This window comes from Hyla sarda, chromosome 1 (genome assembly GCF_029499605.1).
Source record: "Hyla sarda isolate aHylSar1 chromosome 1, aHylSar1.hap1, whole genome shotgun sequence".
NCBI classification, from domain to species: Eukaryota; Metazoa; Chordata; class Amphibia; order Anura; family Hylidae; genus Hyla; species Hyla sarda.
This window is the reverse complement of record NC_079189.1, coordinates 377,759,960-377,783,025: the sequence shown is the minus strand read 5'-3', so window position 1 is coordinate 377,783,025 and position 23,066 is coordinate 377,759,960. Positions and strand designations below refer to the sequence as shown.

At 41.6% G+C, this 23,066-nt stretch overlaps 1 protein-coding gene across 5 annotated transcripts in view; it reads left to right on the top strand.

Annotated features, from left to right (window-relative positions):
* FRMD3 (FERM domain containing 3) overlaps positions 1-23,066 on the top strand; it is a 231,577-nt gene that overhangs the window by 127,338 nt on the left and 81,173 nt on the right. For 3 of the 5 annotated variants that reach the window (XM_056523864.1, XM_056523882.1, XM_056523874.1), the window contains one exon: positions 4,230-4,272. In XM_056523864.1, coding sequence (XP_056379839.1) covers positions 4,230-4,272 — 43 coding nt within the window. Of the gene's footprint in view, positions 1-4,229; positions 4,273-12,872; positions 12,952-23,066 lie in introns of all 5 variants that reach the window. The other 2 variants (XM_056523855.1, XM_056523847.1) reach the window with 1 other exon arrangement.

Below are 23,066 nucleotides of genomic sequence, written 5' to 3'. Positions count from 1 at the left end.
AAGTCTTCAACTCACGAGCCGAGAAGTTCGTGAGAAATCGAATTTACTGTAAGTTCGCTCATCTCTACATACAATGTTATTATAGGGAATACAGTGGTCCCTCAACATACGATGGTAATTCGTTCCAAACGACCCATCGTTTGTCGAATCCATCGTATGTTAAGGGATCCGTGCAATGTAAAGTATAGGAAGCTGTACTCACCTGTCCCCGTCGCTCCGGACCAGGTCCTCACCGCTCCCGATGCTGTCCAAGGGGCTCCCGATGCTGTCCCGCTGCTCCGGTGTCTTCTTCGCGATCCTCCGGCTTCTTCCGCATCTTCTGCAGGGTCCGGGCCTCGCATACTGGTGACGTTATTAAGCTGCTGCGCCGGCGCGGCGTGCGCAGTGACGTAATAACGACGCCAGAAAGCGAGGCCCGGACCCTGGAGAAGATGCAGAAGACGCCGGAGGATCGCGAAGTGGACCCGGAGCAGCGGGAATAGGTAGGCGAACCTGCCCGGGATGCTTAAACTGCTATCCGACAGCAGCTTAAGCATTTTGCGCTGTCGGAAAGCAGTTAATGCGATGGCCCCGACATATAAAAGCATCATATGTCGAAGCTGACATCGACATGCGATGGCCTCTGAGAGGCCATCTTATGTCGATTTTATCATATGTCGGGGCCATCGCAGGTCGGGGGGGGGGGGGGGGGTTACTGTAATATTCTTCCTCCCTCCCCATAGTGTTTGAGATTACTATAAACAGCTAAAGCTATAGGCCCAGATTTATCAAACTGTGCAAGAGAAAAAGAGGAGTGACTTTCCCCCAGCAACCAATCACAGCTCAGCTAACGAGCTCTGGTAAAGTGAAAGCTGAGCTGTGATTGGCTGCTGTAGGAAAATCACTCCACTTTTACTCCCACATAATTTGATAAATCTGGGCCATAATGTATGTTTACCTCATCCTGGCCAGTAAATATTCAGCCAGACTCCCTCATATATATTTTGCAGTGAATAATATACTTCTAAAAGGTTCTGATATATATCAGTGTATCAGCTGTATATTCTGCTGTCTATTTGGCTGTTAAATCACTTTGTGTGAGGAGAACTGAGCAACTGAGCATGTCTGACTAGAAAACTTCCTACAGGATGAATCCCATGGCAAAAACAAGAGAACATCTAGCCTAAATTGGTAGGGTTACCTTTCACAACCAATTGAATTCTGATAATTAATAATATTTGCAAATATGTTTCATGTCCCATAATGCATCAGTTTAGACCTATTTATCTTCATGGTGAAACCCTAATGTAAAGACCAGCACAGCAGATACATCACTATTGATCAAAAGTATCTTAAGATTTGGATAGCTTAGATCAGAGTTGCCGCATGAAGCCAGGTGGCAATCACAGCTATTATTCCGCAGGTGATGGCTCAAGCATAGATTTTGTGCCCATGTCATCACTGTACAGTACATTTAAACTGCTGATCTTCCATCAATGTAGATGTAGAATGTGTGGTGCCAAGGGTTGACAACTTATCAATAAGGCTGCTGGAATGTCAGTTTGCTTAGCACCAGCAACATAGCCAAAATATTCATACAGATTTGCAAGCTTTCAGGTTTTCATCAGATAATATCTCCGCAATCCACATCAGGGTATACTTACGTAACCATAGTAATCCTGACATAACAGCTGCTGACAAAAAATATATATTTTTTAATTCTGTATACAGCATGCCTATGGAGAGAGATAACTCGGGAGTGACGTATTCTATTATGCTTTTAAGCAGGGGGATATTACCCACTGCTAATATATGAATTGCATTCTGCAGAGGTATTAAAGATAAAGCACAACAAAAATGTTTGCAGCAACACAAACATTTCCACCAGAAATACATTATATGGCTTTGCTCCTCACACTTAAAGGAGAAGTATTATGTAGAAAAATGAATCCCCTATCCAAAGAATGGGGGGAAAACTTTTAGATTGCCATTAGAGATGAGCGAAGTTATAGTGATTTGATTCGACACAAACTTCTTGGCTCGGCGGTTACTGACTTTAGCCGGCATAAATGAGTTCAGCTTTCAGGTGCTCCAGTGGGCTGGAAAAGATGGATCCAGTCCTAGAAGAGAGTCTCCAGCCCACCGGAGCACCTGAAAGCTGAACTCATTTATGCAGGCTAAAGTCAGCAACTGCCGAGCCGAAAAGTTTGTGAAGAATCGAATCAATGTAACTTTGCTCATCTCTAATTGCCATGAGGTCAAACCGCTGGGACTCCTCACGATCTCCTGCACGGGACCCAGGCCCTACCTAGGAAGGGAGCATGTCAACCCCCTCACGAAGCTGTGGCTGACACGCTCCACCATGTATCTCTATGGGGGAACTGAAGAGATACATGAAGGGGTTGTGTCGGCTGCCACTTTGTGCAGGGGTCGAAATGCCCCATTCCCTGGGCAAGTCGGGGTCCCATGCAGGAGATTGTGGGGATCCCAGCAGTCGGACTCTCCGCAATCTAATAATTATCCCCTATCCTTTGGATAAGGGATATGTTTTTCTGCATGACACTTCTCCTTTAGGACGAAAACTCCCATTTATTAATAATGGTGGATTTTTACCAAATGAAATTGGATAGAAAAGTTTAATGGTTAAACTTTTTGCAATGCTGCGGGTTGATATTGCTGGGACTAGATATAAAGTTGTAAATGTAGGGCACTTGTTAGAGCTTACAAAATGTCAAGCCATCCAGTACTTATCAGCTGTATGTCCTGGAGAAAGTCCTGTAATCTTATCAATTCAGCAAGCGCTCCTTGCTGCCACCTCTGTCTGTGTCAGGAACCTCTCCAGAGCATGAAGTATGCTAAGGGGATTTGTTCCTGCTCTAAACAGTCCTGACATGGACAGAGGTGGCAGCAGAGAGCATAGTGTCCAACTGGGCAGACTAGGTCATACAGCAGATAATATGTAATTGACGCTTTGTGTTTGTTAAATAGAAGTAATTTACAAATTTGTACAACTTTTTGGCACCAGATGATTCTTTCTCCAGTTACTGAATTGTTTCATTGAGTTTAATGCCACCTGTAGAATTTTGCAAATACTTTCCCTAATGGTGTGTACCATGGCACAAGGCCTGTAAACTGTTCTTTACTGCAGTAGTTCTGTCTGCATTATGTGAAAGAACATTTAAAGTGCTGAAAAAATACCCACAGGAAAAAGAGCAGCATCTTTGGGTTATACATTCTTCTCCTTTAGAATAAATATGGCAGGGAGACACTAGTGTGTGATGTCACTGGCCAATGCCCACGTACATTAATTACAGGTGTCAACAGAGTCACAATCTGCTGCTTCTGCCCATCATGACCAAATGTCTAAATGAACAGCAGCTTTTACTGCAGCACATTCAGAATTGGGGGTTGTGTTGTCCTGCAGACAGGCAGATTAAACTGCAGACAGGCAGATTTAGACCAGCTTGGAAAAATACAATAAAAATGTCTTGGTAAATTCCCCCATATAACCACTTGGTGACATATACTGTAACATACTCACATAAATTAACAAATGACATTTCTAATTTGCAAAGATATTGTTACCCATACAATAAAGCATGCATACAGGGTCATGCATAATAATTAAAGGACACACTGACTTGGTTAAAGTGTAACTAATGTTGTGGCCGCTTTTATGAAAAATTGTTATAGTGCAGCAGTGTGCACAATTATTTTTCTAAATCCCTTTAATTTGGAATTTGGTGTCAGAGTACCTTCACGAGCTTCCTGCTCCATAGCACCTGTCTCCACTGTGAGACCCACCATAATGTCTCCTAATGCACAGTTAGCAATGGGGAGAATGGATGCTAGGTGATGGTGTTCCAACGTCAAATTCCAAATTAAATTGATTTAATCCACTTCTAGAGCGGAAAATCTCAGCAAAATACAAAGGCTTAGATTATGTATGTATATATATATATATATATATATATATATATATATATATATATATATATATATATATATATATATATAATATGGGCTTCTATTTCTGTATCTTTGATTTCACTGCTTCTTCCACTCATGATACAGTGAAATAGTGTAACTGCACTTGCAAATACGCATGACAGAAAAGGTTCAAAGGTTAACTACTGTAATTTGTTACCTTTAAAATAGAGTATTATGATCACATAGTCTTCTATTGCTTATGCTATGCCTGTCCCTTTACAAGGATTGGGCCTTCACTGACTTCTGCTTTCTCTTTTCAGCATTGGCTTGATCCCAATAAACCCATCGCCAAGCAAATGAAATGTAAGTGTTTAAATCCCGGAGACCTCTTTTGTATGCATATACTGTATAAATCATGTGTTTTTGTCTCCATGCTTGTGTGCTTTCTAAATAAAGAAGATAAATAAAAAATGCTACAGGGCATGTAATGGCAATTTTGTGACAGCAAGCTATTGGGATCAATGACCTAATATTCACCAGATGTAAACCAGTCCCATCCGCTTGTGAGGTTTAAGTGTTTTAGTCTTACTTATGTTCAGAATTGCAGATAAATTTTGTATTTCTCAACCAAAATTCTAAATTCTCATTTACATACAGTCATGGCCATAAATGAAGTATTTCTCACAGAAAAGGATTGCAGTAACACATGTTTTGCTATACACGTTTATTCCCTTTATGTGTATTGGAACTAAACCAAAAAAGGGAGGAAAAAAAGCTAATTGGACATAGTGTCACATCAAACTCCAAAAATGGTCTGGACAAAATTATTGGCACCCTTAACTTAATATTTTGTTGCACACCCTTTGGAAAAAATAACTGAAATCAGTCGCTTCCTATAACCATCAATAAGCTTCTTACACCTCTCAGCTGGAATAATGGACCACTCTTCCTTTGCAAACTGCTCCAGGTCTCTCTTATTGGAAAGGCGCCTTTTCCCAACAGCAATTTTAAGATCTCTCCACAGGTGTTCAATGGGATTTAGATATGGACTCATTGCTGGCCACTTCAAAACTCTCCAGTGATTTGTTGCCATCCATTTCTGGGGGCTTTTTGACATATCTTTGGGGTCATTGTCCTGCTGAAAGACCCAAGATCTCGGACGCAAACCCAGCTTTCTGACACTTGGCTGTACAGTGCGATCCAAAATCTGTTGGTAATCCTCAGATTTCATGATGCCTTGCACACATTCAAGGCACCCAGTGCCAGAGGCAGCAAAATGACCCCAAAACATCATTGAACCTCCACCATATTTCACTGTAGGTACTGTGTTCTTTTCTTTGTAGGCCTCATTCCGTTTTCAGTAAACAGTAGAATTATGTGCTTTACCAAAAAGCTCTATCTTGGTCTCATCTGTCCACAAGACGTTTTCCCAGAAGGATTTTGGCTTACTCTTGCTTTTTAATGTCTCTGTGTCAGCAGTGGGGTCCTCCTGGGTCTCATGCTATAGCATTTCATTTATATGTCGACGGATAGTTCGCGCTGACACTGATGCTCCCTGAGCCTGCAGGACAGCTTGAATATCTTTGGAACTTGTTTGGGGCTGCTTATCCACCATCCGGACTATCCTGCGTTGACACCTTTCATCAATTTTTATCTTTCGTCTACGCCCAGGGAGATTAGCTACAGTGCCATGGGTTGCAAACGTCTTCATAATGTTGCACACTGTGGACAAAGGCAAATCCAGATCTCTGGAGATGGACTTGTAACCTTGAGATTGTTGATATTTTTCCACAATTTGGGTTCTCAAGTCCTCAGACAGTTCTTTTCTCCTCTTTCTTATGTCCATGCTTAGTGTGGCACACACAGACACACGATGCAAATACTAAGTGAACTTCTCTTCTTTTTATCTGCTTTCAGGTATGATTTTTATATTGCCCACACCTGTTACCCTGTTACTTGCCCCAGGTTAGTTTAAAGGAGCATCATGTGCTTGAAACAATCTTATTTATCCACAATTTTGAATGGGTAACAATAATTTTGCTAAGCCCATTTTTGCAGTTTGGTGTGACATTATGTCCAATTTGCTTTTTTTTCTCCTTTTTTTGGTTTAGTTCCAATACACAGAAAGGGAATAAACATGTGTATAGCAAAACATGTGTTACTGCAATCCCTTTTTTGTGAGAAATACTTTATTTTCTAGAAAAAATTGTATATTAAAAGGCACTCCACCTAAACATATGTTTGCCCAAATCTCATTACTGTAAAAATTATTGAGAAAATTGGATTTGTGTGCCAAACATCCCTGGCCATCACATGCAGATTTTGTAATAGAATCTAAACAGATTTGTTGCAGATTTGCAGTGAGAACCAAGGTGGGATGTTATTGCCACATGTGGACTCTATAATTATTGAATCTATCAAAGTATGCTCATATTTTCACTACAGTGTTCATTTTTTTGCAGTGCATAGGGTAAAATATGTGTAAAAAAAGTCAAAATCCTCATTAAGGGTACGTCGAGACGAGCGGATTTACAGTATCTTTTATGCTGCAGATCCGCCGCAGAACGACCTCTGTATGGTGCCTTTAGATGTGCCTGCTCGGAGCGGCATTACGCTGCTACGTGCAGACACACTGAAGCGATGTGCGAGTCGCCGCGCATGCGCGGTTTACTCGCAGACATCGCGGCCACTCCCCCTGCTCAATGAGCTAGGCCGAGACCTGCCGCGATGTGCAAGTATACTGGGCATATGCGTGGCGACTCGCACATCGCAGTGTGTCTGCTTGTAGCGGCATATTGCCGCTTCGAGCATGCACATGTAAAGGCAGCATATAGAGGTCCTTCAGTGGTGGATCCGTAGCGAAATACGCGCGGAAAATCCACTCGTCTGAACGTACCCTTAAAGGAAACCTAAATGCTGCATGAACCATGAGTCATCGGCAGGTGGCTTCTGCTCTGCCCCTCCTGTCTTGTTTGATAGATCTCTCCTGCAACCAGGAAAGATCAATCAAGGCTGGAAGAATGGGTATACTGTCTTTATGCCAGGCATCAGTCAGTATTAGTTCAACAGCATGAGTCAGGTTATTTGTAGAATATGAAGCAAGCTTTTGAGCAATGTTGTAGAAATCTGTGATAAATAAGATGCACATTGGCCCAGATTTACTAAGAATGTCTGGTTTTCAAAGTCACTCCACGTTTCAGTTTTAATTTCTCATCCCGCTAGGTTTATTATCTTCTGATTCTTGCTTAGTGTTTTTGGCTATTTTTTCTCATTTGACTCTGTGCACCTACTTGTGCTGATGTACGCCACGGCAAATTGCACCAATCACGCCACTAATGTGGAAACAGACCAATTTAAAGTTGGTCAGAAAGGCACAAACACCATGTGGGTTTCATTGTGCCATGAAACCGCCTAGTAAACTCCCAGTGGACAAAGGACTTCTTTGAGGGCCTTAGTGCAAAATTAGGAAAAACCTAATAAGAACACTCGATAAATCTTTTTTAGATTAGTAAACCTGGGCCATTGTGAGACTTAAAGGCAGTGCCACAATTGTGTTAGAAAAAATGTTTAGGTTTCATAAATATAGTGTACATTTTGAGGACCATTGTGCTCTATGCAGAGGCTTTCTTTAAAGGGAACCAAGCAGGGGCATTGCTGGGGGGGGATTGGGCTAACTGGCTTCTGGGAAGTGACATGATGCTCCTGGTGCCTGTCAGCTCCGCTTTCCTCCTGCCCTTCGTGCATAGCTGCGGTCTCAGAAGATTTCAGCCCTTCAGGCTTGGCTAGGCACGGGCTGGGGGAGAAGAGCACCTCCTTGCGGCACAGACTTAACAGCGTACATTTACTGCGCATGTCCCTAGGGGATTAAAAAAGAAAAAAATATGCATGATGCTCCCCTTTATTTGCCAGCCAGGTCGAAAAAAAAATATATAAACCCCCCCCCCCCCCCAATGAAAATAAAAATAGTCACCTTTTCCTATTAAAAAATGTAAAAATACAATAAAAAACACTATATATCTGGCATAAATATCCGGTCTTTGAAAATATATTTTATTATTATTATCCCACGGATGGAGTAAACTTAAAAGAATTCCAAACACCAAAATTGATGATTTATGATCACATTACATCAACCATTGCTCTTAGAGGCATTCTCAAAATGTAAATTTATAGCTAGGTGATCGGGGTGTGTCAGGGTGTGGTTAGGGAGTGTCTGAGGGTGTGGCTAGGGGGCATGGTTGGGCTATGGGCTCTAGCCCTGTGTCTTTTGGAGACCTAGCAACGCCCCTGGAACCAATCATTAGATTTTACCATATATAACTCTTGGCAACGCGTTATATATGAAAAATTATTTATCCTTACCTTCCCCGTGTGACGTTTTTGCCCCCAGGTATGGGGAGGATATGAAGTCTTTAAATCTCCCCTGCCACCCCATAAGTAGTCCCCTGGGCGGGGAGCTATACTTACCTAATCCTGTTGTTCCAGCTATAGTGATGCACCCCTTGGCGTGATTGACAGCCCACATCACCACTCTGCTCTGTCTGCTTAGGCAGCAGAGTGATGAAGCACCAAGGGGGCATCAATCACGCCGAGAGGGCATCACTACGGCTGGAGCGACAAGTCTAGGTAAGTATAGCTCCCCACCCAAGGGAGTACTTACGGGGCGGCAGGGGAGACTTACAATCTTCAAATCCTCACTGTCCCTGGGGGCTCCACTGGGATGGTGAGGATAAAGATTTTACCATATATAACCAAGCGTTATATATGGTAAACTCTACTACTTGGTTCCCTTTATGGGGACACTACACAAATATAGCCTCCTAAAAAAATAAAAGGACACAGTAAAAACATTATTTTTTAGCTCAAGAAGAACAAAACCCTTTATGTACACTGCACATAATGTAGACCTATGGATTTAGATCAAAGTGAAGTCTAAATTATAAATCAAATGGATCTAAATATACTCTCAACACAAGCAGAGTAACAAGTGGAATAGAGAACACCCCTAAGGTGATGTGCAGCATCTCTGCAATTATCTTCCCCATAAACAGCATAGAAGAGATAAGCTGTGATTATAAGAAAGAATTACTGCTTTGTGCCTTAAATATAACACTGAGAACTGTGGTAACTCAGCTGTTTACCAAGATCCTTCCCCTGTTATTCCAGGGGCTGCGCTGCTAAATTTAAACATAAATGGGTGACTACAAATTGCAGTTTTCTCCTATGTGGTGCACATCTGTGGTGTCCTATTCAATGCATACCTTGTTACTGTGTAGCAACTAGTGTGTGGCTGAAATTAGTGTTACTTTCCTCTCTGAAGTACATTGCATAGGAGTTACATTTTGATCCGTCATAGTGGTTCTTTCATGTATATGGTGGGGATAGGAATATTGTGTAGAAAACTGTGACATTAAAGTTACCTAAAGTTTTCAATGTTTGCCTCCTATTGTATTGATAAGCATGGGACCCATATCTATCCAGTGTATATGCCATAAATGTTTGATAGGAATACCCCCGTAAGAGTTTAGAAAATGCATTTAGACACCCTCCCAGAATCTTCTGCAACTTCTTTTTTTGACTAGAATATTCATGGATTTTATTCACATATATTGTATTTACCCAGTTGCCTGGTAAGTTTGCAACATAGCAGTGTGTTGGTCATGTTTAAAGGTGTTGTCCCACTATTAAATAATGGCATATTCATTGTATAGAAAATAAAAATTTAACAATGTTTCCCATTTTGATGCTTAATTTAAAAATAATCTAGTGATTATTTATGATAATCTAGTGATTTCATTTGGTGCCACTTGGTGTTTAAAGTATAAAACAAAGTGCATGTCTATGCAGTAAGCTAAGTTCTGATGGTGTCATAAACTGCTCAAAGCGCTCCCCACAGCCAGCTCTGTGATCCTCTGTTTACTGCAAGGCAGCTAATAGAAGTAGTCTTCTGGCCTACTTGAAAAGGAAGGGCCCAAGCCTCTGCAGTAGTATGTCTGTAAAGGTTAGAAGACTCCTTCAGCGGGAGATGTAAGAAAAGACTATGAGAGAGAGAGAGAGAGAGAGAGAGAGAGAGAGAGAGAGAGAGAGACCGATTCTTCCTAGAACAGAGCTTTCCAAACTTTTCATGTTGGTGACAGGTATAGTTTGGTGACACACTCCTCACTCTACAGCCAATTGCACGGGTCACGCTAGGCATCTTCAATGCACAACATGTTACCAGTATCCAGTGTCAGCATTACAAATGGGACTGCTACACACCTATGCCATTTCATTACCCCATTCATTATCCTCATTTTCCCTCAAACTCTTCATACCCCCCTTGCCATTTCATTCACCCCCATCACCCTGTGTGCCATAGCTTTCCCTTCCTTGACCCTCACCTGTGCCATTTCCACCTTTATCACCCTCTGTGCCGGTCATATCCCCCTCAATCACCCCCTGTGCAATTGATCCCCCTCTGCCCTGTGTGCCACATAATTTCTTTGCCCCCTTTGATCCCCCCCCTGTGCCACATCATCCCCCCTCATTCCATTTTATTTCCCCCCCCCCCCCCCTATCCCTCTTGTGCCATTTTAATTCCCGGCCCCCCTGTATCACCAAACGGTCTTGCAACACACCTGGGGTTTGCCGCCGACACACTGATGTGTCGCAACACCCTGTTTTGAAGGGCCTGTCCTAGAGCCCATGCTCAGCAGCACAGAGGGAACATATGAAAACAAACATGATAAAGATACTGAAACTGTAAAAATTACTTAAAATGAATAAATCACCTACATTTTTTAGATTAGAGCTAGATACTGAAACATGTTGTTTTTTCTTATCTGTATCTATTTTTTTATTGTAATTTTATTTTTATTACATTTTTTCTGCATTGTTATGAGGGTTGTCAATTTGACGGAGCTGTCTTTAACAGCATTTATAAACATGTGTTGGAGCAGGCCCCACAGACATAGGCAACAATGGATGAATGGGAAAGGTGTCTGAGTGTGCTTGATGAACTTTTTAGAGGTCATTCTACAGAGATCAGGAGGTTGATCTGCGAGCAATAGCTATATTATTTATATTTTTTCCCAGCCTGCAAACTGCTAATAATTTTGCAACTCTTTAGAGATTGTACGTGTCTCATTCTGACTTAGGCTTTTTGACAGGTCTAAATTATATTTATTAAATGTGACTCTTTATTCTGATGCCATTGAGGGGGTGGTTTATTTTTAAGGTTCAATCAAGGGATAGTGTATTATTATGGTTCATGTACTATTAGCTACTATAAGTGCACAGGCCATAAAATAGAAGGTGTCCAACTAATGATACATTTCACACTGGAAAAAACTGTCTATGAATAACTTTAGCAATGTATGTGTAGCAAAAAAACTAAGCAAATTAGAATTTTTTCCCAGTGTGTTTTCCTCTGTGGTTATTAGGTACAGCCTCCCACCTGGTGCCTCAAATATTGACACACTGAAATGATGTGCCCACAGCAGCCAATTACAGCTTAACGTTCACTTTACTAGAGCTTAAGATATGAAAGCTGAGCTGTGATTGGTTGTTGTGGGAAAATCACTCCAGTTTTTCTCTCAAATAGATTGATAAATCTGGACCATTGTCTGTTAAAAAACTTATCCACTTTGCACATAAAGGTGCCCATACACTTTACATTAAAGCTAATAAATGTGGGTGATTTCAAACAAAACATTCATCGGGTGGAATTTATGATTTGTCATCCCAGAAAGTAGTTCTTATATGCTACATCATACATTGAGTACATTACAAAGTAGTGTGTATTTACCTGTCTCTTGAATAATAACAATAATATTATTTTCTAATTGATTTTCCCAGTTTTGTATTTTAAATACCTAAATATATTTAATTAAAACGGGTCAAAATGCTAAACCGAATGTAGCCCAGACAACATTGTATGTGAAGCATAAACCATGAAGCCTGCATTGTTCCTTTGCAGATGATTCTATACTGAAACCCCTGATAGAAAGAGAAAACAGTAGTGTAAAAGAGCTTTTTGGTGACAAACAACTGCTTAGCCTTTACAGAAGTTAGTAGATTGTAGGCATCTACTTGTGGACCCCTTATACCAGTGTTTCCTAACCCTGTCCTCAAGGCACACCAACATTCCGGGTTTTTCAGTTACTCCATTGGAATAGAACAGGGAAAAATTAAAATCCTGGACTGTTGGTGTGCCTTGAGGACTGGGTTGGGAAACACTGCCTTATACCATATACCATCTACTGCCTCTGGGAAAAAGTATGGTTTGGCGTCATTGTTTAGGGTAGGATTATAAGTTTGAAGTAGTTGCTTTTTTGTTTTTAACAATTGGGCTCTCATTTAGGAGGCACTGGAAATGATAGGATATAGATGTCATATTTCATAGCTGCTTGTGACATTACATATTTCTTAAAGAGGTTATCAAACACATAACCTATCTCCTTTCCACAGGATAGTGGAAAAGTGTCTATTCATGGGGGTCAAACAGCTAAGACCACCTGTGATCTGCAGAATGAGGCCCTGGCTCCACATGCTGCATGGAATGGTGGACGGTACACACTCCATCCACTGTCTGTGGGAGTGCCAAAAATAGAGTACGGTTCTTGGGTACCTGGGTGTCTCCAGTGCTGCTATGGCAGATGAATGGGGCGTGTGCCATCCACAACTCTATGCAGAAGGGAGAGCCAAGTACTCTTTCTTCAGATCGCAGGGGGTCCCAGCACTCAGATCCTTCGCAATCAGACACTTATCTGCTATACTGTGGTAGTGCTGGTTAACCCCTTTAAGTTATCTGCAAACTCATTGAGGCTTTTCTAGCATGCTTTTATTTACTGCTCTGGCTTGGAATACCCTTAAAACCATTTCACTTACTGTAAAGAAACCTTTCCTGCATTTTCATCAAGCAACTTTACCCTGCGCTGTTCTCATGCTTTTTTTTTTGTTTGTTTTGTTTTATAACGTTTCAGCTCATCCACCATACACCATGTGCTTTAGAGTGAAATTCTACCCTCATGAACCGTTGAAGATTAAAGAAGAGCTTACCAGGTATTTTATATGTTTTTGTGTGTCATGATCATTTGGCATTAGACAAGGAAACAAGACAAGCTTCGGTTTAGTCTTGTCATCTTAACGTTAGTTAGATCAGTGTCACCATTGTCAGCTGAATCATATGGTACAGAGCCATTTAAAGCAGTGTGCTATACTAAGGCATCTATGTTGCATATATTGCCTTCTCAGGGTGCATTCACATATATTGTGTGTGTCTGACAAGTTCTTTTTTGCTAGACACAGCACCTCTACTGAATCCCTAGCTCAACAGGTAAATCTTTTTCTTTCTGATGCAGGGGGACATGTCAACTGTTGACATAGGGCACAAAACGAATCCCACTTGAACTATAGGATCATTTTTCCATTTTTTACCGCAGACTGTCGGGCTGGACATTGAGATTGTAAAAGCTGTCTACACTGGAAAATGTAAAATTCGTACTACTATATTTTCAAATAGCTTCCATAGCTAAAGGGATCTAATGAAGCCAAATTTGACAGTAGCATTATTATGGGAATTACAACACACTTGAGAATTGTTTGTTTTCATCTCCATTATGTGTATTAATGTGACCTTTGGTGTGTTGTATTGTTTGTGGACTTGAGTGGTGACATCGAGCTATTTGTGCCTCCTCTCTATATATTTATCTTGTATCGCATAGACAAAGTTTCACTTTTACTTTCTGTAATATTTATATCAATTTATATCAAACATAGCCAGATCAGCTTTGTGATTTTTTTGGTTATCACTCATATTTTTCTTTCCCAGCCCTTTGGAGGGCGAAGCAGTCTCTGGATCAGTCAATGGATGTTTGGAGATTGCTTCGTCCTTCAGATAAGGATTTTACTTTCTTTTCTCTTCCACACAATCTTTACTCTCATCTGGGCTACATTTTCCTTTCTCATTCTCACTTGCTTTTCGGCCACGTGTGTTGTACTTTCGGCACGTAAAAATACCATCTCATTTTTGGATCACACTCTGATCTCGTTGCAGATTGAGTTTTCTTCGGCTTGTCGGTCTGCCTGGCACTGGTGGTAAAATGAGGACTGCCAGCGCCAAAATCCGACTGTGATGGATTTGATTTGTTCGTACCTTGAAATTTTTTTTGCCTCTAAAGCCATGCCAGATGTCTCGCCAAATTTGGAAAGCCCACAAATGCTACATAAGGGAAACTTTTATAAAACACAGTTCCTGAATCAGGAAGGAGCTTACTGCCCAGGAGCTCAATGGGTTCATTCCAAGTTATTGTTTCGGTGGTACAGGGTTCCTACCCGGATACATAAGATATTTCCCTCTATCTCCCCTCTCTGTTGCAGTGTTGTGATAAGCACTTTCAGGATTTCTGCTGTATACTCAGCCCTGAAGTGCTGTATGATTAAGCTGATCTTCTCCTGGTTACACTCCGGGAGCGCTGCGTTCTGCAGTAGCAGAGATGCTGGCTTGTTTCAGCTTGGAGTGTAACCAGGAGAAGATTAGCTTAATCGTACAGCACTTCAGTGCTGAGTATACAGCAGAGATCCTGAAAGCGCTGTCTGGATCTTGTAATGTATTTTGAGCCCAGTACATATGTAGTAAACTATATATGAATATTTTGTTTACTTTGCTGGCTGTAAAGCAGATGTTGTATGGGCATGTGATACCCCCTTTAAAATTTCCTTGAGGAAGGCGCTATACCAATAGGGGCACCAGAAACGCGTTGGGAATAGAGAGGATTCAATAGGGGTTCCTTTCTCCTGATGGATTTAGGAGATGACTTGTGTTATTAACTAGGGATCGACCGATATCGTTTTTTTAGGGCCGATACCGATAATCGGTGGAGGTTAGGGCCGATAGCCGATAACTTATACCGATATTCCGGTATAAGTTATCGGCTATTTATCCCCCCATCGACACCGCTGCAGAGCATTGATTTAAAGCAGGTGCTTTAAATCAATGCACTGCAATGGCTTTTGCGGTGCCATAGGCCGCCGCTGCCACCACCCGCTTCTCTCCCCCTACCTGTCAGGGTGGTCCGGGCCATCCATCCAACCTTCCTGTAGTGTCCGGCGGCATTCCGGGTGGAGGATAAACCGGTCCGGGCTGTCCTTCTTCTCCGGGGGTCATCTTCTCCACTCCGGGCAGACTCCGGCCTAGTACGCTGCATAGACGCCGCTGCGCAGTGATGCCCGTGCGCAGCGACGCACCTGACGTCACGGCGTAGCGGCGTCTATGCAGCGTACTAGGCCGGAGCCTGCCAGTAGTGGAGAAGTTGACCCCTGGAGAAGAACAGCCCAGACCGGTTCACCCTCCACCCGGAATGCCTCCGGACACTACAGGAAGGATGGATGGCCCGGACCACCCCCATTACGGGTAAGTTAAATTTTTTTTTATTGACTCTGAGGGTTGGGGAGGGGCCCGACCGGTATAGTGGTATGGGCAAAAATCCATACCGGTATACCGCCCAGCACTACGGGGGGCGGTCGCGGTGCGGCGGGTCGGGCGGGGGGGTGGGGGGGGGGTTGGGGGGTTGGGCGATCGCGGTGCGGGGGGGGGGGGGGGGGGGCGGTCGCGGTGCGGGGGGCGGGCATTATCGGCTTATCGGCAAGGTAATTGCCGATACCGATAATGGCCAAAATCGTGATTATCGGCCGATAATATCGGCCATACCAATAATCGGTCGATCCCTATTATTAACAGTGTCTTTCTATAAATCAGTGTCGCATTGGTGGCACTGTACCCAGCTGATCTAATTACTCATCACTATCATGTGATTTTATATAAATATTTTATCAAGACATGAATAAATGTTACGTTTTATTTAGCACCTCCCTTACCACTATTTTTTCTCACATAGTGTCATACTTTTTGTTTATATTGCGGGGAGCACCACCTAGTGGGCCTGTACCAGGCATCATTACCAATTGGTACACATCATTTTTTGTTTGAAATATTGCTTTGGTGACAGTGTAGCAGCCTAAAAACTCCTGACAAATTCCCTCAAAAAACTACCTAAATACTAGAACATAACTACTACTATTATAAGTGCTACTATAATTCTGCCCTTGTTACACATCCAGTGCCCACCTCGCTCAGCACTAATTATGAACACACATCCAGAGTGCTTCCCCAGTGTAACTGCATGCAGATCAAAACCACCCCAGTGGCTGACCCCCCATCCCCAGTGTAAACACATTGAACCCCCCCGTGTAATCACATGCAGGGATGCAGAGTCAGCCACAACAGTGTGATCACATACACTGCCAAACCCCCCAAGTCTAACTCCCCCCCCCCCGTGTAATTGCATGATTGGCTGAACCCCTTCCCCAGTTTAAACAAAAGCTGAACCGAACCCCCTACTGACCAACCCCCCACCCCCAGTGTAATCACATGTAGGGCTTATGGACCCCAAAGTGTAATCACACAGCCAAACCCAATACAGTGCACTACAATGCTGAGGCCAGCCCAAAAGTATAACCAAATGTAGAGCAAACCTACCACTATAATTGGCATCCATTTTAGTCACCATCTGGAGCACTAGCGTATTATATGCAAAGCACATGATTATCTCACGGATAATGTTGTAAAACCCAATATAAAATAATACACCTGTCTTAAATCCATTCAATTGTTTAAAAAAAACACATGATATACAGGGTGGGCCATTTGTATGGATACACCTTAATAAAATGGGAATGGTTGGGGATATTAACTTGTGGCACATTAGTATATGTGAGGGGGGAAACTTTTCAAGATGGGTGGTGACCATGGTGGCCATTTTGAAGTCGGCCATTTTGAATCCAACTTTTGTTTTTTCTATAGGAAGAGGGTCATGTGACACATCAAACTTATTGGGAATTTCACAAGAAAACCATGAAAGCCATTTTTGAGTAGCTAATATCCGCCAAAGGGATGTTCGACTAATGCCACTCTTCAGTGACATGCGGCGAGTGCTACGCTGTGGGCTCTTGCTGAATGAAGCTAGGACAGCCACTGATGTTTCTTCATTAGTGACAGATTTCATGCATCGACATTTTGGAAAATCCAAAACTGAACCAGTTTCTCCAAACTTAGCAAGCAATTTCCTAACTGTAGCATGGGAGATGGGTGGTCTCGAAGGGTGTCTTGCATTGAAATCTGCTACAATGAACCGGTTACTGCATTCACCAGACATCAACACAATTTCTATCCGCTCCTTACGTGTTAACCTCGACGACATGTCAATGGCTGTAAACAAAGAGAAACTTGTAAATAACTCATGAAAGAATAAAGTTACGTTAAAACCAAGCATACCAGTGTTTTTCTTGTGAAATTCCCAATAAGTTTGATGTGTCACATGACCCTCTTCCTATTGAAAAAACAAAAGTTGGATTCAAAATGGCCGACTTCAAAATGGCTGCCATGGTCACCACCCATCTTGAAAAGTTTCCCTCCTCACATATACTAATGTGCCACAAACAGGAAGTTAATATCACCAACCATTACCATTTTATTAAGGTGTATCCATATAAATAGCCCACCCTGTTCTATGAAGTACTATATAGAATGCATAAGGCTAGGTTCACACCACGTTTTGCAATACAGTTTTGTATCAGGTTTTTGATAAAAAAAACAGATTCCTCAAAACCTGACTAAACTGTATCAAAACGTGTGTACAAATTTTTATCTGTATACGGTTGAAAACAGTATACGATTTGAAAAATGATGTCCGGTTGCATCCGTTTTTTAATCAAAAAACGCATACGCACATACGGTTCTGTACAGTTCCCATTGACTCCCATGTTAAAAAAAAGAAACGTATACAGTTTAATACAGTTTTTCACCCGGCCCAAAAACCGTGGTAGGCCACGGTTTTCTGTCCGGAAAAAAAAAAGTTAAAAACCATATGGTTAGAAAAACGGAGAAAACCGTTTACATTATAGTGCATACTGTTTTGAATGGGAAGTCTATGGGTACGGTTTTCTGTACGGTTGCATACATTTTTCTATGAAACCGTATGCTGAAACCGTATAGTAAAATCATGGTGTGAACATCTGCCAAAAAAAGTGATCTGACGTTATGATGACTGATTTGCCACATGCTGATATTGCCACATGTGTAGTGTGTAAACAGCATCTGACATAGATGGTAACTTGCAGTTTCAATAAACATGCAGGTGCAGCTTGGCTTACACTCCAGGGAAGAGACAGTGCCAATGACCCTGCTGGTCAATAGATTGGGTATGTTGAAATTCAACACCCCTATTCCCCATTTCAGCTAACGTGTTCATCAGAGGAGAGTCTGGATCCAGAGAGTAGCTTCCATTCAGCTATTCATACCCATCCACAATGGAGAGAGATAAAAATAAGCTGCTGCCAGATACCTCTGAACAAAGAACAAGACATGTAAAAATCCAGCATAACCCAAAATCCTTCTGCCTCTGTGAGACTGTCAGGACATCCCCGTACAAATTAGATAGACATGTAGTTATTTCAAAATCAGCAGGTTTAGTCAACATCCATCTGATGTGTATAGGCATATTTTATATATAATAATGCATATAAAAAATATAGAAACCACGAGCAACTATAGAAAATGTGATGTATTAAAGAAAAATTCTTTAATAAAAAAAACAGTTATATAAAAAAAGAAAATGTGATGTAACATGTTAGCTGAAGTGTGAATAGATTTTGGGTGAGAATTGGGTATAACACATGCCATAACATAAAATTAGATTCTCATAATCTATTTTTAATACAACATATTTGAAAAGTCTCACAATTTTTTTTAAAATAAATTATATCCAGATCAAAATTACTCTCTGTGTGGCTGATGTATCAGAAAACCTTTCTAGTTTAATAGCCCTATCAGACTATGATAAGCAAAATACACTGCTTAAAAAAATAAAGGGAACAGTAAGATAACACATCCTAGATCTGAATGAATGAACTAATCGTATGAAATACTTTCATCTTTAAATAGTTGAACATGCTGACAACAAAATCACACTTAAAATATCAATGGAAATCAAATTTATCAACCATGGACGTCTGGATATGGAGTCACACTCAAAATCAAAATGGAAAACCCCACTACAGGCTGATCCAACTTTGATGTAATGTCCTTAAAACAAGTCACAATGAGGCTCAGTAGTGTGTGTGGCCTCCATGTGCCTGTATGACCTCCCTACAACACCTGGGCATTTTCCTGATGAGGTGGCGGATGGTCTCCTGAGGGATGTCCTCCCAGACCTGGACTAAAGCATCCGCCAACTCCTGGACAGTCTGTGGTGCAACATGGCGTTGGTGGATGGAGGGAGACATGATGTCCCAGATGTGCTCAATCGGATTCAGGTCTGGGGAACGGACGGGCCAGTCCATAGTATCAATGCCTTCCTCTTGAAGGAACTGCTGACACACTCCAGCCACATGAGGTCTAGCATTGTCTTGCATTAGGAGGAACCCAGGGCCAACCGCTCCAGTATATGGTCTCACAAGGGGTCTGAGGATCTCATCGTGGTACCTAATGGCGGCCAGGCTACCTCTGGCAAGCACATGGAGGGCTGTGTGGTCCCCCAAAGAATTGCCACCCCACACCAATACTGACCCACCGCCAAACTGGTCATGTTGGAGGATGTTGCAGGCAGCAGAACGTTCTCCACGGTGTGTCCGACTCTGTCACGTCTGTCACATGTGCTCAGCGTGAACCTGCTTTCATCTGTGAAGAGCACAGTGCGCCAGTGGCGAATTTGCCAATCTTGGGTTTCTCTTGCAAATGCATAACGTCCTGCACGGTGTTGGGCTGTAAGCACAACCCCCACCTGTGGACATCGGGCCCTCATACCACCCCCATGCAGTCTGTTTCAGACCGTTTGAGTGGACACATGCACATTTGCAGCCTGCTGGAGGTAATTTTGCAGGGCTCTGGCAGTCCTCCTGCTGGGTTGTTGCCCTCCTAGGGCCTCCTCCACGTCTCCTGATGTACTGGCCTTACTCCTGGCAGTGCCTGCTTGCTCTGGACACTACGCTGACAGACACAGCAAACCTTCTTGCCACAGCTCGCATTGACGTGCCATCCTGGGTGAGCTGCACTACCTGAACCACTTGTGTGGGTTGTAGACTCCGCTACCACTAGAGTGAAAGCACCGCCAGCATTTAAAAGTGACCAAAACATCAGTCAGGAAGCATAGGAACTTAGAAGTGGTCTGTGGTCACCACCTGAAGAACCACTCCTTTATTGGTGGTGTCTTGCTAATTGCCTATAATTTCCACCTGTTGTCTGTTCCATTTGCACAACAGGATGTGAAATTTATTGTTAATCAGTGTTGCTTCCTGAGTGGACAGTGTGATTTCACAGAAGTGTGATTGACTTTATGTTTTTTTTGAGCAGTGTATTAGGCCTTTAGTGTGGACCATGTCAGGTTGAATGCATGGGCACCTATAAGCATCCAGGCAAACCCATGCCTTATTGATGAGGACTTACAATGTTAAATGTTAGAAACTAATGGGGAGATTTATCAAAACCTGTGCAGAGGAAAATTGCCCTAGCAACCAATCAGATTGCTTCTTTCATTTTTAAAAAGGCCTCTGAAAAAAGTGGTCATCTGAGTGGTTGCAATGGGAAACTGTCTCACTTCTGCACATGTTTTGATAAATCACCCCATAAAAGTTAGAAATGGGTGTAATTTTTTTGGGAGATAACAAGGTTATATCACTAATTTTTATAGAGAAACTGTCAGCCTGTTCACCCACACTAAACTCAATACTCTGGGTTATAGTGTGGGTGAAAGTAGTCCTGAGATATGTCCTCCAGAACATTCACTCCTGAATTCAATGAATTGCGAGCAAGAGGCAGGGCTTGGCCAGCTCAATTTACATATCCATTGTCTGTGACTCCACTTCACTAGGATAAAGTGGAGTCACAAACAATGGATATGTAAATTGAGCTGATGAAGCCCCGCCCCTGTGCACAATTCAATTCAAGTAAGTAAGTGACCCCTCGTTGCACTCCTGTTCACCCGCACTATAACCCAGTGTATTGGGTTTAGTGTGGGTGAACAGGCTGAGAGTTTTCCTTTAAGAGAGAGTAATAGCAGGGTAAGGGATTTTTACCTTCTCTCTGCTCTACCTTTACCTCTCTTATCCTGTAAGAGGCATTTTTAATGGGCCATTAGGTTCAGCATTTTGATTAAATGAATCTAGTGCTGTTTTTTCAGTGTACCTAAGCCAAATACCTTCCAACTTAATAAATTATACAGTATTGAGATGCTCCCAAGGCTATCATCATAAGTGTACATACATCATTCGGGATTAAGGGCATGAGCACAGTTGAACCACCCCCTTGAGACACTGCATGTATCTCCTGAGAAACACATAACACAGGAACCTAGAATATAGAACAATGTGTACACCATATTATAATTCAGTTAATTAGATTATATGTAGATGTCATTTTCCAAACTGTAATTTCCCAAAATTGAAAAAAAGAAAACCTGCCATTTTGCTAATTTTGTGGGCTTCTGTCTCTACACTGTGCATTTTTTTTTTTGTAAAAATGACAACATTGGCCCTCATTTACAAAGACTGGAGTGTCGGTTAGTTTTTTTTTTTTCAGTGTACTCGTCTTTTTTTTCCTTGTGATTTACTAATCTGTCGCATGTGTCGTTTTTTTTTGTGTCGCACGATATTAAATTCTGTCGCACGGGAATAAAAAGTGTCGCACTGGAAAAATTAAAATTAAACCAAATAAATAAAGTAAGTTACTCTGCACAAGGATGTAACTTTACATTCATGATTGTTAATGGGTTAACAACCCAAAAGTTTTTTTAAATATATATATATTAAAAAAAAATGTATATATATAAATTTAAAAAATCTATTAATAATTTAATCATAAAAGCGTTGAGGGGTTAAAAATGCTTTTAAAGTATAAAGCAAGTAATTTAATCATGAACCACAATGGTCAGCTGTCCCTTCCTCAAAAACACTCAATTTTTCCATTTTCACTCGACCCCTGGGCTGTCGGTTTCTCAGAGTTGAGAAATCACTCTTTTCTCAGAGGGATTTCACAATTACTCCAAGCGATTTTTCCATTTTGTCGGGTTAACGCCCATTTTTGAGTAAACCACACCCATTTTGTAGGTTAAATTAAACTCTCCGAGTGTTTTTGAAAATGTAGGTTGTGCGTATAAATTTTGTGCGCAGATTTGGGCACAATAACCAAGAAAAAACGTTGGTTCTCCTTTAGTAAATGAGGGCCATTATATTTATTCTGTTGGTCCATATGATTAAAATGATACCCAATTTATATAGGTTTTGTTTTATTCTACTACTTTAAAAAATATATATATTTTTATAATAAACTGTTTGTACGAAATGAAGTATGCTTAAAATTTTCCTCTTTTGTCCCATATGAGGCTACGTTCACACTGCCGGCTGTCTCCGGCAGTGTGAAGCCCGTTATTTTAGGATCGAGAAAAGCTGGAGAAAAAAATAGTTCTTGAACCGTTTTTTTCTCTGGCTTTTCTCTCCAAAAATAACGGCGGCTATTGTATTCAAACTGTACTTATATGTTTGGGCCGGCAAACTGCAAAAAAAAAAAAAGAAAGGGAGTTTGATGGCAAAATTTGCCAGAGCCTGCCGGCAATGCGAAAGGGGCCTAACGCTTTTATTTTTCTGTATAGGGGCTCATTTTTTGTGCCGTGATTCGTAGTTTTTATCTTTAACATTTTTGTTTTGATGGGACTTTATGATTACATGCAATCTTAAGATTTCATACACTGAACAATGCTGTGACAGCATTCATCAGAGTTATTGGCGCTCCTTTGTTCTAGGCTGCAATGGCTTCCTGAAGCATTAAAGTGGCGATTAGATGGCAAGGAGGAAGGCAAGAGACCTCTTGCCCTCCTTTCAGCTGATCGGGACTTGCGTTTTTGCCACGGATGTCCCTATTAGCTCCACTGAGCTACTGGTGTGTGAATTTTCCCATTTAAGAAGCCGCAATTAAAGGGTTATTCCAGGCCAAAACTTTTTTTTATATATCAGCTGGCTCCTGAAAGTTAAACAGATTTGTAAATTACTTCTATTAAAAATCTTAATCCTTTCAATAGTTATTAGCTTCTGAAGTTGAGTTGCTGTTTTCTGTCTAACTGCTTTCTGAT